General features: G+C 40.0%; 1 protein-coding gene across 1 annotated transcript; it reads right to left on the reverse strand.

Moving 5' to 3' along the window:
* Positions 1–6,144: 6,144 nt before the first annotated feature.
* Positions 6,145–13,711, reverse strand: prmt5 (protein arginine methyltransferase 5). Its single transcript, XM_085439387.1, has 16 exons — positions 13,510–13,711; positions 13,077–13,195; positions 12,031–12,116; positions 11,779–11,913; positions 11,552–11,664; positions 11,379–11,428; positions 11,108–11,271; positions 10,803–10,964; positions 10,374–10,451; positions 9,651–9,709; positions 9,303–9,425; positions 8,914–9,089; positions 8,548–8,751; positions 8,360–8,470; positions 7,071–7,135; positions 6,145–6,982 (listed from the first exon to the last, which is right to left on the reverse strand). Exons 1-16 carry the CDS (start codon positions 13,605–13,607, stop codon positions 6,830–6,832), a joined length of 1,896 nt encoding a protein of 631 aa, XP_085295513.1. The 5' UTR covers positions 13,608–13,711; the 3' UTR covers positions 6,145–6,829.
* Positions 13,712–14,347: the final 636 nt, after the last annotated feature.

Here is a 14,347-nt window from a genome sequence, read left to right on the forward strand (position 1 = left end):
CACTACTTCCGCAATTTGATCAGTCATTGTGGGTGGACTCCACCTAGTCTACGTCAGGCGTTTCAACAGGTGGATGAAACATTGATGAGAATGTGCAGCAGGCAGAGCAATACAAATGGCGTGCAGCGTGTGCTATAAAGACTTAACAGAGACTTTATGAAGACATCAGCACATCCCATTTTCAAGCACCATCAAAATGTGATAATTATTCAAGTTTTATTAACATACATCAAATTTACAAGATGAAAAAAAAGGAAAATCGTCTATAATGTGGCAGAAAATATATACATGTAATAAAATAATTATAAAGTGCAAAGACTTGTTTTTGTTACTATAGTGGGGTGATAGTGCCAGCACATAATGCTATAAACAATACATTGTTTCACACACCCTCACAGGGACACAAGGGAGAAGTTTAAAAATGTTAAGGTAAAAAAAAAAAATGGCACTGAATATGCATAAAGATGATATTGCACCATTCAGTGTAGCAAAAGAGCTCTGGACTAAGCCTTTTGACGCCAGCAGTGCAGAACACTATGAGGTGTTTCCTCTTTCTAGGAATTATCTTCCAGGAATGATTTCTTCACACCAATGTGTTTACAGTCGTGTCAAAAAGTTAGGACACAATTTGTGTTTGTGACTCTTTTTATGTGTTTCTACATAAAAATAGTTTCTAGTGATGAATAACCACAAGGATTTCATTGGCAAATAAAGAAAAACTTAGGGGAACAAAGTTGATTAAAAACACATTTCATCAGGTGTTAATTCTTTTGTAGCCCCAGGTTCTCCTTCATTAGCGGGTATGCCCACCACGTTTTTACAACAGATTAGTCATTTTCCTGGAACAAATTGTGAGGAAAAACCAGACCAGTATTAATATAATAACATTTGTTGTCACCTCTTGACCCCTGTATTTAATACTCTACCACACAAGCCTTACATGTTGTTTGTGCTTTCAGGCATCTCAGAGGTGAAATGCCAAACATGAAAAGATTCACTGTAAGAATCAGTTTATTCAGTCAGTTTATCGGTTCATTTTAGAGGAAATGCAACCATCTGAGTGTGTGGTGATGGGAAAAGGTTGTGGTGAGCACACAGGCCAAAAGCAATAAATAAAGGCAGCAGGCGTGGTAGACGGGCTTCTGTTGCACTGGCAAAACACAGCCTGAAAGCAGAACCAAAGACATAACATCCTGGGAACAGGAGCAGATGGTGTTTGCTTAACATGTGGACTTACCACTGGAGGAACAGTTCAGAAAATGGAGTACAACAAGACCAAGTAAAGAAAGTAATCACAGAGCACCACAGGCCATTATACCAGAGTAAGACGTTCTTGTAAACAAATATAATCATAGATTTCAGGTCTTCTCCATTTGACTCAAAAAATAAAGCTTAGCTTCTTATTTGCACCCTGGTTTTTTGTGCAGAATCCACAGATATTGATCCAAAATCATCATGGAAAAATATGAATTAAAGCACAGCAATTCCAGCTATAATGAAACAGGCAGGAAACGGAGGGGGGCAAACTGACTGCGACACTGTGAAGGCAGAGACGCTGACCCCTACGTAGGTGGAGAAATCCACAGAGATTGGCAATACTCACAGTAATTTTCTTCCAAGTGTCTCAAAGAAAGATTAGAAGCATTGTGATTATATACTCAGATATCACCAAACTACTAATTACATCATGCTTTTTGAACCACACACGAAACCAGACCACCACTGCCATGACATCCCAGGCCAGTAGAGGGCAGCAGACAAACACAACCTTGCTGCTACTATTTGAGTATCGATTTTGTTTACAACTCATTTTTTGTAATAGACATCTGTTCATCAGTTTGACATTTAGTTTTTCATTTACATTTTTTAAAATAAAAAACTATATATGAATATATGCCACAATAGCCTATGAAAGTTTCTTATTTTACAGACTCCCACATAAACACTTCACTGATGTCAGATAATTAATACGTTCCTGTTAACCATCAAAGCCTTAACATTCTCATAAATAGTCAGTATTAATCAAAGCCAGTTCACAATAACTCTGGACAAAAAGAGACAAATTAGTCTTTCATCCCACACAAAGCATTAAGGGGCATTAACATGAATGAGTTGGTTTGATAGATTGGCCAGTGCGTGGATGTGGATTAGAAGTGGGATGAAGAGCTATGAGGGACTGTAATCCCTCTTTCATGCTTGCTAGGATAATAAATCTTGTGAGAAACAAGGGGACTAAATAACGGCGGTGCCTTCAAAAACAGCATTTCTCTATTTTAGCATCAGGCGTTTACAAAAATAATTTACAAACTGACGGTCTGAGAATGGCTTATAAAATGTTTTATTACCAGTAAAACAGTCAGTTGGTAACTCCACTGGTAATGCCACTGGCACCGATCCTACCTCAGCTTTAAAAGGCTGTAAGACAAAAATATAAAAAACAAAAAGCAGCCACAGCCTTGTGAGGAACACGAACATAAATGAACTAAACAAACTGTCGGCAGAGATGCTGCAACTAGACAATGAAAGCACAGCAAATACTACCAAAGCACATTTGGATAACACCCATGATCATGATGAGGCCAAAAGCTGCAGTGAAGACATCTTGGCTACACTGTGAAGCGATTCACGCATGTAAGCATCAAGGACAGGGACACACTGCGCCAAGTTAGAGGCCATTTGTTTGGTCTTCGTGCAGCACAGAGAAAGAGACACTTTATTATCGCATCTTAAGACAAATGAAAGCAGACTTTTTGTAAAAAGGAAAAAAATTTTTTAAATTGAGCTGTAAATGAATGTGAGTGCGTTCTTAATTATAATCGTGCACGATGGCTGTGCAGGATATCGTTTTGTGTTTAATATTAAATATGTTCTGCCTTGAGCCTTTTTCACGTTAATTATGATTTCATGATTTGATTCAATAATTCAACTTATCGGCACAGCACCTGTGTGCTGCTCTGGGATTCTCACTAACGCTCGGCGCTGTGGCCTTTATAGCCTCACGGTGGAAGTTTGGGGGACGTGCCCACCGTGTTACACGGCAGGATGTCAAACCGATGAGGATGTCATTGAAACGGCTGGGGACAAGAAGGCTGTTTGAATTCTGTTATTTGTTTGGTAACTCACACTTCCAATTATTAATTAACAACTCTTTTTTATTGTCCTAACTATAACTCTACAGGCCACTGAGTGCGACACAAAAGCGATGCACTCATTTGTTTGTTTCTCGATTTAAACAAATGGCAATAATAATTAAAAAAAAAGATGGACACAGAAAATGTCTGCATTTATTACACATTCAAATCATTTCTTGGGTGAACTTCTCTCTTTCTCCTTTCATAGAGGAAAAGAATAAGGAAGCACTGAGGCACATTTCCTGAGTATTCAGAGAAATCAGCCAGCTCTTATTGTAGCTGCCAAGCAGATACTTCTAAGTCACTTTTCTCAGTTTACAATCATCCTGATTCTTGTCCCTGCTCTCAAAGAGCCAATCAGCAGTCAAATCGGAAACATGCACCATGTGTTGGAAGTGTATAAAGTGTGGGAGGAAAACAATTCTTAAAACTTATTTTGGGGGAAAAGTCGCCGAAACTTTTTAACCCATTGTTGACTGGATTTAACTTTCTCTCTATGTTCTTTTATATGGTGGACTCATAATAACATAATAACTCATAATAATAACGTGGAAATGACTTGATCTTAAAGCCAAGTCTAGTATGGATGCATGCGAACTGTTTGGGTCTTGTGAGTAAATTATGGGTATTTTTGCACATGCAGCTTGCTTTTTTCCCCCTCCATAGACGACAATAAACAAAGGGGGGATAAAGCAGGTGGTTTAACTTAAATGATAGTTGCAAAAAAGTTGCAAACAGCATTTTTAGAATCTGCTTATCTGACGTTCAATGTGCCTTCGCTGAGAGTCATCCACTGACCCTGACACCCCCCCGGTGAAAGGCAGCTCTTTTGTTCACTGATGGTTTAGAACAATGAGCAGAAGACAGCTCTTGAGAAAATAAGCTTATAATCACCAAGCCTGAAATTACCCATTGTGGATGGTATTACCATGCTGCCCCCATTATCTGCATCTGTTAATTCACTGATGCAGCGCAATAATCTTCAATTGTGTTTAAGGACTCACACAGGGAGACGGCAGCCAGCAGGCGGAGGCCAGTGCCAGGGGGAAGGCAGCAGTGGAAGAGAAGCTCCAGGATGTAATTGGAGAGAGTGAGAGCCATCATAATATGAGTGGTAGGGCAGCTAACCAACACTGAAATCCACAGACGCAAGGTGTGCAGTAAATAAAACGGGGGGAAATTTTCTTCTTTTTTTTTTTACAATAGCCTATTAGCTAAAAGCACAGCAGTAATGTTATGCACTACAGTGCACCTAAGATTGCTTTTGATTGATTATTCCTTCTATATCTATTATTATTTAATGGAGCATTTTGTTTTAATCTTTCTGTTACTGTGCAAAATAAACTGTTTAGGTCATTACGGATGAAAACATCCATCCACTTTGAGGGTATATTATAACACGCTAATTAAATTAGACTGGGACATCAACTTCAGACAAAATATGATTGGTGTGCCATCTAGTTATTTCTATTTGACGGTATAACTGTTCTGGGTCCACTTCCATGCAAACACGTGGAAGGCTCCACATGGACAGAGGAGCCCAAAGAACAAGACCATAATCTGACCAGAGGTGGGGTCCAGGTGGGTTGTAAAGTGACTTGCAGAGGCCACAGCAACTTTATGTAGGCTGAAGTGACTTAAATAGCTCACACCTTACCAGATTTACCAAACGGATAGGCGAAACAGATCGGCTGATTTGCCAGGATTGCAGCTGATCTCGCCTCCTTCGCCTGCCAAACTAATTTGTTCAAGCCAATTTCTGCAGAGTATTTTGGGGATTTGGGGTCCTTTAAAAGATTGTAACATTTGCACATCGTGTTATTTAATCTTAATCTTCCAAATTGGTTTTAATCTTAGCCTGATATCAATCCAAAGTACCCCGGTTGGTGAAAACAATACACTTGTTCTCACCCAACTCATTACACCATTAATGACCCAGTGAGCCTGCATTCTACAGTACCTCCTTTAGGACTCACAAAATCTGACAATGTTTCCTAAGTGAGCAAAAGACAAACAGAACATTTAAGAATTGATACTTTGAAGATAAAAATGACAAGTTTACCATTTCAATTAACATAAAAATGTGATTCTAAAATTAAAAAAAACAAAACAGATTCAGCATCTTCTATGAAACAGCATCACTCTGTTGACATACTGCATTTATGCTTGTATTCTTTCTTGACTTCACGTTGAAGACTTCATTTAGAAAACTGGAGCCAAAAAATGAAAAGAGGACATAAAATGAGGAGGCAACAGTGCTTTCGCTAATTTGTGCTCTTTGGAATTGATCTAAAAGCTGGCACAGGGTCTCTGCAGGTGCACCAACTGTGTTATTTGTTTTTTCAAGTCTAAGCAGATTTTCTGGGGGAACAAAAGCAGTTAATTTTCTTTACTGGCTTGAGTTTACAATAGTCAGGCCATGTGTGCTCACTGTGTGTCCCCATGCTCTTACTATTCAGCACTGGGACATAATATGGATTTCTCATGGACGCTGAGCCTGCACTTGATCTTGTTAAGCACATCTCCCTGACGAAAAGCCCACACCAGGGGAAACTGTAGGTTTATTTGAAATAAAGTTTACCTTGTCACGGCGACACTGAAAACTCCAGCTGAGTTATGTTTTGCATTTCACTTATAATAACTACTATAGTTGTGCAGGACTGCTGGAGCCCATGGAAATGTTATGAGTAACTATACTTTTCAGACACATAAGGTGTAACACCAGTCTTTAAAATGTTTTTTTTTTTTAAGTCTGTGCAGCCTGACTTAGCTGTTTTCCCTTCATCAGTAAAAGTGTTGGAGGTGAAGTGATTAACTGTTGCAAGTGTATCTCTCCAAACATCTAACAACAACTAGCCTGACCCCAGCACTACAACCGTGAGGACTTGAGAGAATTTCTTGTTAGGGCAAAATGAATTGAAACAGTGCACTTGTACCTTCATTTGTAAAAAGAATCAGGATTGCTTAGGGTCAAGGTCAAGAAAGGGTGACATCTACAGGAAAAATCACCTCCTTGCAGATCAGATCATCATTTAATTTCAACAGATTAAAATACAGGAACTGCCTTTAAAAAAAACAACTAAAATCTATCATTTTAACAATTTAACATGTGACTCAAAAACATTCAAGCTTCAAACAAAAAGGGCACGGTATGTAGAGAACACTACAGTGTGGTCTTTATTGACACGGTTCGAACAAAACAAAGGTATGAACAAACAGCCCCAAATGTCATGGTATGCAACCTGAAAAGCAGTTCCTTCTTCTTATCTTCTCATGTTGAGCAGAAGGGTTTAAATATGCAAATATTGTGTATGGAATGTGTGTTTGATAAGGCATAAGTCCAGGATTGAGTGTAAATCGCTGTGTTGAACTGTAGTTCAGAACAATAAGGACAAGTAAAAAAGGATAGCATGACGACGCGGTGTTAACGTTTGACCTAATCTGAATGAGCCACTCTCACAGCAACAGTACACTTTGGGTTCAGGTGAGAGTGGTGAATGTGGCACGAGATTTAAAAACAAGGTTCAAATTTGGTTTATCCGATCTATTCTTCCTAAACTGCAAAGTGCCCATCACCGCGGACTTTCAAGGGCTTGCACAAGTCCAGGTTTTTAACTGTGTCACGACACCCGTTCTTCCACTGCCACAGAGTCTGACAGAAACACAGGAGTCTGCCAACTTGTGCCGACGCGTCTTCTTCACAGGCCGATGGTGTAGGAACGGCCTGCGGGGTTGTGAATGGCAGAGCAGGAGGGCTCCGTCACAGCCCATTCATACCAAACCTTCTTCCCGTTGTTGCAGCGCCAGAATCGCACTGTGACATCATCGTCCTGGGATATGGAGATGGGTTGCTGTTGGCAAGAAGGAGCACGGTGACTTATCTATTCACTCTCATTTTTCAACTTTAGCATTTAACTCGGTACCGACTAAGGAACTTACTTTAAGAGGGAAGAGGATGGGGAACCAGGAGAACATTCCGGGTGAGTGTGTTTCTGGTTTTATACCTGCCAACAAAGAAGACTTTAAATGACAGTTCAACCAAAAGGAAAAAGAAAATACTTCTAGTATTCTGGACTGTAGATTGTAGAGACATTACACCTGCCTTTTTTTCCCTCTTTTTTTTTTTTTTTAAAAACACGATGGAAGTAGCTAGCGATGCTCAAAGCACCTGATTTTTCAGAAATCATGATCGAAACGCTCCAAAACAAAAATGTGAACATTTTCATGGACAAACTATTTGCTTTCTGCACAACTACACCCACCAACGCATCATTCTGAAACATTAATGAAGCCCTGCTGGGCTGTAATGGTAACAAGCTGCACTCTTGATTCTGTTGCTGGATGTAGACTGACAGAAAACAGGTCCTAACTTCTGCATTCATTTGAAGCAACTAGGTCATGATTTTTTTATATGAACGTGCAAAGACTGAGTGCTAAAAGTAGGGCTGTGCGACATGTGGGGAAAGAAAAATAAATCTTATAATAATTTTTTTTTACCAGTTTTCAGTTGATCGATATATTTCACAATATAAAATGAAGCATTAGTTATTAGCTTAAATGTTTCTTTCCATTCCTAACTGAAGATATGAGGTCAATTTTGATTTAAATATAATTTTCTAATTTCAAGCTCATGTAAAATAAATAACATAGGTATACAGAACAAACAAACATTTTAATTCTCTAATTTAACTCTGCTTGATGACATCGTGTCTTTTATATGAAGCTGTCTGTTGCATTCATTGACCTCTCTTTCCAACAATGTCCTCGCCTTTTGAGCCTTGGGCTGTGTGTGTTTGGGGGGCATGTTTGGTAATGCTGGCACGTTATCAGTTTTTATTTTCTCTTTCATCTTTCTCACACTGTTAACATACTGGCGTTTATGTCTGCGGTAGCCCAAACATTAACATTTCCAACTGTGTACATCAACCTAACCTGACGCAGCTCTAACTCTCTTCGAGCCACATGATTGGTTTGGCGTAGCACCATTCTGTTTGGTTTTTCATGCCATTTTCAGGCATTTATCAACACATGGCTGGAATGAATCTACTAACTTTACATTACTCTGTTGAGGAAAAGTTATTTTGCTGTGATAATCTTCATGGTTTTACCATCCAGCCCAAACTGCAAGGACGATGACAGATTCTAAAACTGGGGAACTCGTAAAAAAACCTGATGAATAAAAAACAAAATAGGCCAAAGGACAAATGGATCTGGATCTGCTGACTTACTGAGTGTGACATCTTTGTAGAGAGTGGTCTCAAAGTAGCCAGCAAAGCCATGGAGCACAGAGTTACAACCCACTGTGAATCTGAGGCACTGATACCGGTTATTGTTCATATCTGAAACAGACGGAGGGAGAGGTGGTGAGCACATGCTCTACAAGCTTATTAGAGGGATTTTAAGCGATTCCATCTACCTGTTGAGGGGTGTGTGAAGGTGAAGCAGGGTTTGGGATCAGCCAACTGGTGGAAGTTATGAAGGCGCACAACATAGGGCGTCTCAAAATGGGACTCTGGATCCTTGTCTCGTTCGCGGCATCCTCGTACTTCGTTGTAAAGCTTAGAGGATGACAGAGGAGCCAAGTAGGACGTGTACGAGCAGGGAATGCTCACGCCATCATCTGAAGGTGAGATGATATAAACAAAGGGGAAAATGAAAGTAATTAGAGTCAGGAAGCATTAAAAGGTGACGCTTTCAATATGGCTTGGTGTGGAAAAATGACCTCTGATGACTCTGCAGTGTCTACATGTGTAATTAAGTCTTCATTAAAATCCTGAAATACCTTTGAGAAAATGCTGTGCTCCATCTAAGCACTCTGGGGAGAGTTCATTGTCGCCAAATGATCCGAGCAGCTCGCTGACAATGATGTCAGCTTTCTCTGGTGCGGCCCACTCCCGCATGTCACATGACACCACCGTCACCTGATCCCCCCACTCCTCAAAGCGCCAATTCTCTAGCCTAGAGAACACACATCAATAAAATAAGCGTTGAAAGTTTCAGGCTTCACTTCAATCCCCTCCTCACTCACTATAAATTCAGACAAAATCAAAGGCCAAGCTTTTATCCAATCTATAGACTCATTCAGGTAGCGCAATTGATCTGTTGCATGCGATAATATTTTTGCTTGTACGCTGTGAAACATGGAACATTTGAAAGCATTATTTTACTCACGTCACTACAGCATTGGGATTTTTCTCCACAGCATACACCCTCAGTCTCCTGTCTGCCTGCCTGGCAGCACGCAGGGATGCATTGACCAGAGGACCCCTACCTGCTCCCAACACCATCAACACCCTGTGGAAAAAACACATCATTTTAGACAAGGCTGCTACCCTGGTGGTTACCACTGAAGTTTAAACAGTCAGTGTGTGTTATCCTGCTCTACTTCCAGTGAGACTTATAGGAGTATATTATAGACTGCCATGATATTGAGGTATTAATCAATATCTGGATACAGTTCCTACTCCACAATCCTCACTTGTGACTCTTTATACAATAATTTTAGATATAGATACTTACTGAACATTAGTGTCCTTCTGCTCCTCTGGAACTCTGTCTAGCAAACATTTATATACAGCCTGCACACACAAAGAAAAGACCAAAAACAAAATGGTGTTAAATACATTTTGCCTCAAACTCTTACAGACCATTTAAACCCCTTTATTAACACCAAACACCTAAATGTCAGTGTTTTTCAAATGCTACATGAGTGACAGTCTGATTTATGTGGATAAGCTCTACATACACAGACAAATATCTAGGCGTATCTTCACATTCAGGCTGAACAGAGGCCAAAGCAAATGATAATGATTATGGGCAACAGTGTGGTGCGGTGGTGAACACAGTTGCTTCACAGTAAGAATGTTCTGGGTCCAAGTCCACTGGCTGGATCAGGGCTTTTCAAGAAAATGGACAGATGGATAATAATTACAAGCTCATAGGTAAAAAGCAACTGACCAATATTGAAAACTGATACCATCCACTAAGGAAACATGAGCCAGGAACTGAATTTTCAAAATAAGCGCAAAGGGACTGTCCACTAATAAAATTAATCACAGCTAGCCGTGTTCTCTGTGATGCATAAAAACAAATGCACTTGCATATCTGAACAGTCTGCCCAAGTAAAGTCTGTGTAGGGGAAACAATTTTACTGCATTTGTATGTCTACTGGACAAGCAAAGACCTCTCTGTAACATCTGTGCCATGCCTCCTCATACCCCAAAAAATGTCTGACTGTCTTACTTGTTGGTACTGTGAATACTTAATAGGATCCTTCTCGAACACTTCGTATGTCTGAGACTCCAAGTTGTCCATCAGAGGCTAAACAAAGAAAGCAAAACATGACGTTAAAAGGTCCTGATTAGGAGGAAAAAGCAAAACAGCCTCACAGTTTTACAATTCTACCAAACAGTGAAACTGCAGTTTCCATTCATATCTCTCGACTATGTCATCACTTCATTACTTTATATTATTAGACATGTGTACAATATGTCACAATTAACAGATTAATTCTTGACTTAAAATGTATAGTTTGCAAGGTCATTGCATTTGACCATCAAAATCTAATCTGATGTTCCTTCAGTGATCCAACCAGACATAACTATACATCTAGCTATGGCTTCAGGTTGCACAGAGGCATACAAACGTGAGCATGAAAGGGTACTTCCTCACCTGTAGAGGTGACTGCAGGTAGTCTTCATAACCCTTAGCAAAGAGCTCGTAGGCATTGGGTGCAGGCCTGTTCTGGTTGAGGTACTCCAGGTACTGCAGGTAGGATCGGAAGTCCTTGTCAGTGTGCCGACTGGTGCCTGTGAAGATGAACTGGGCCTCCAACTAAAAAAGGAGATCATTTTAATTTAAAGATTTATTTTTTCAAAAGTAGACAAAAAAACAAAAACAAAAAAAACAACCTTTTTGTATTTGATTGCAGATTGTTTGATTTTAACAGAACTCAATCTATGAATGTTATTTTATACCTTGAAGAGTCGAAAGATTATTCTCTGATGGGCTTTCGACAAAACAGGGAAGCCCTTCTTATTGGTTAGGAAGATGCTGGTGGGGAGAATGGCTGCTTTGATAGGTTCTCCGAGCCATTTATCAATCACAGTGTCTGATGGCATATCTGGTCCAATGTCAACCGCTTTAGGAATACAAACGAAGCACAATCTCAGTAACAGACAGGAGCATAATTATTTCTCAATGCCCGAAGTTTGCCCCAGGTTGCTGCTTCACAGTGTGTTCTCTCACCAAGACAGATTCTCTTGTTGTAGTCACAAAGGGTTCTGAATGAGTTCCACCTATGAAAAAAAAATGAGGTAAGTAAACAAAGAGAGACAGTGTTTTAAAGGAAATCAATAGTAACCGTTTCAGCATGCAGACGGCACTCAGTTGCTCAGGAAGTGCCGTGGCATGAAACTAACCAGCTCCAAGTCTTCTCATCAACGCTTGTGTCATCAGTACAAGAGATCGGTTCATTCTCAGTCAGATCTTCCCGCATGTCCTCTGACGCCATCAGTGGGACGCGTATCCAGAACTAATCAACAAAGAGGACAGCAGCAGTTAAATGAGCACTTCCACTGTCTTGACTTTTCTGACATCTTAATACAGTCTTTGTGTGCTTGTTGATTCCTGATGTGCTGCGTCTTACATTTGAGGTGTGATGTCCAGTGTGGATGTGATTTAGCAGCACTCGGGCTAGATTGGCATTACTGAGGCCCTTCAGAGGGATCATGAAGACAGGCAGGCCCAGGTAGGCGGAGAAGTTTAGCTCCTGGGCAAGAGCCTGGAGAGGAACATGGGAAAACAGATAAGATAAGCATTAAAAAGATGACACGATAACCTCACTCATATCTCAAGATCAAAGAACCCTCACAAGCACCATCAAACTCAAAGAACTTACAGCCTCTGAGTTTCTGCGTTCTGTCTCGATTTCTGAATCTGCATCGATCCATGGAGAGAGCTTCCCAACGATTAGAGTATTCCAATCTAGACAGAACAAAAGGACGGTTTAGAGAAAGCATCAAACACCTAACCATTTTACCTTTATGCTAAAATCACATTCTTCTGATGATGAGTATTTAATACAAAATATGAAAATGATTAGAATTAGTGTCTTAACATCTACTTTCCTTCTTAGGCTGGGCTTTAGCAGAACAAATGGTATTTTTAGGATTGGTCTTTCAGCACAACCTACCTACTTTCTGATGAGATTTAGTTTGCAGACAGATGTCCTGACATAAAGACTTCATTGCTCCATTAATTTTTGGCAAACTCCCCTGCTTCAGATGCAGCAAAACAGGCCCTGACCATGATAATACCACCACGCTTTTATGCTTTAATGCGGTGTTTTCCTTACTCCAAACAGTCTTTTAAACGTAAACTAGCAAGTTCTATTTTGGTCTCAGAAGCCCACATAAGATTGTTCAAATGCTCAGTATTCTTTTTGCAGAGTAGCTGCTCTCTTTTTGGTGCCCTGCTATGAACAACACGTTGTTCAGATTCTGTAACCCTTTCCATCCCGTTGAACATCAGCAGTTCCTTCCTGAATCTTTCTAAAATCTCATTTATGCCATGACACACTTACACAAACGTATGTCGTCAAACTTTGATAAATTTATGTTCTATGAATAAAAAGTAATTTACTGAGAATTGTAAAGGTTGCAGTGTTTTTGGTTTAACAGACCTAATAAGAAGTTAATTTCCACTTTTAGGACTGTAAAAACTGACTATGCTTAAATTTATTTAATATTACATTTAAATAGAATTTAAAGTGACCTTGACCCCCCCCCCTCCCAATAAATAAAGGGCACCAGTAGACCCCACCATGCCCAAAAATACCCTGCACAGAATAACACACTCAGTGTTTCCTCTCACTTTAGGGGGACTGATGATTTAATAGCTAGTAATGCCTCAGGCTGCAAAAGACAAAGGGGCAGGGAAACTGACCTCTGCCACATAACAGCAGGTCCGACCGGGTCTGGGCTCCAGGTCGGGATTTAGCGGGCTCCAGCTCATATTCCCTCCTGAACCTCGGGTGGAAGAGAGGCATGCACAGGAAGTCGAACCTGGATACCAGAGGAGGGAAGCACTTCAGTTAACATTCAAAATATTTATAATATCAGCACGAAGTAAAACACAAACTTGTTTTCTAAGTAATCCTCCACACAGCTCAAATATACTATGGGAGTAGGCAGAGCCTGTGTACTGCACACTTCACTACAGTGTCAAGCATCATTGTGATTCGGGCACGTGCTGGTAATTCACCGGCTAGCTTAGCAACCATCATGCACTGAGAACGTGCTAGCAAAGCAGCGCGTTCTGCTCATAAGCTCATTTCAGCTAAACAAAAATTACATGTAGAATCGAAAAACCATCTTACCCAAGTTTGGCGACCGCGGATAACGTGTCGGCTATCTCTGGCACACAATTCAAATCTCTCCCGCAGGACACCCTGCTCCCTGTGCTGGCAGACGCCATGACTTTAGCCGACTGAATGAATTGATTTCTCGGACTTTCACATTGCTCTGCCTTTAGAAGAAACTGGCGCCATCTTGGCTCCTAAGGATTGCAATGCTTGCTGGCTAGACAGAACCAAGATGGCTAATGAGTGCACAAGTTGCATATCGCGTACATTGTCGCGATAATTGTGCACCGAGCGTTGTTTAAACGTTGCCATTTGATGTTTCACGGCGACTTCTTTTTCCAAGACGAACAGCTTGCTGTACTTTGATAGAGAAAATAAAAACCAGAAACCAGATTTGAAAAATAAAAACCCGGCAAGCCCTTCCTCCACTGTACAAATACAAAAAATTATTTACTACTAGCTGATAATGGGGACAATTTTTTATTTTTTATTATATTTAATTTTATGCTATGTTATTTTATTTTTTTAATATACAGATGAAAACGTATTGTTTTGTGCTGCCTGTCTGTTACTCTTTTAAATGTGCTGACAGCCTCCCGCAGCTCGCTGCACTCTACAGTACATGGACGTCTTGCTTCTGCACACATTGTTAACTATTGTATAGTTAAACAAACATTGACCAGAAATTATTTAGATAGAGACTTTTTTAGACCCACTCATTAAGAAGCAATAAAACACCACAAAAACACTTCCCTACTCATAAAATTGGTTTATTTGGCAATTTGTTCATAAATAACTAAAATTAAAAAATATTTTTTCAGCAGAAAATTCAGTGTTATGTGAAATAACATTA

Source organism: Copadichromis virginalis, linkage group LG18, assembly GCF_057382275.1.
Source record: "Copadichromis virginalis isolate Kocher_CV1m ecotype Utaka linkage group LG18, C_Virginalis_male_GT1.1, whole genome shotgun sequence".
NCBI lineage: Eukaryota > Metazoa > Chordata > Actinopteri > Cichliformes > Cichlidae > Copadichromis > Copadichromis virginalis.

Excerpts from the sequence above, each read along its gene's own strand:
- prmt5 (XM_085439387.1), bottom strand. The coding sequence starts at position 13,607 with ATGGCGTCTGCCAGCACAGGGAGCAGGGTGTCCTGCGGGAGAGATTTG. Across the intron at positions 11,665-11,778 it reads CTGGACATCACACCTCAAAT|TTCTGGATACGCGTCCCACT; the intron begins GTAAGACGCAGC and ends TTTGTTGATTAG. Across the intron at positions 8,471-8,547 it reads CTTCACACACCCCTCAACAG|ATATGAACAATAACCGGTAT; the intron begins GTAGATGGAATC and ends CGTCTGTTTCAG.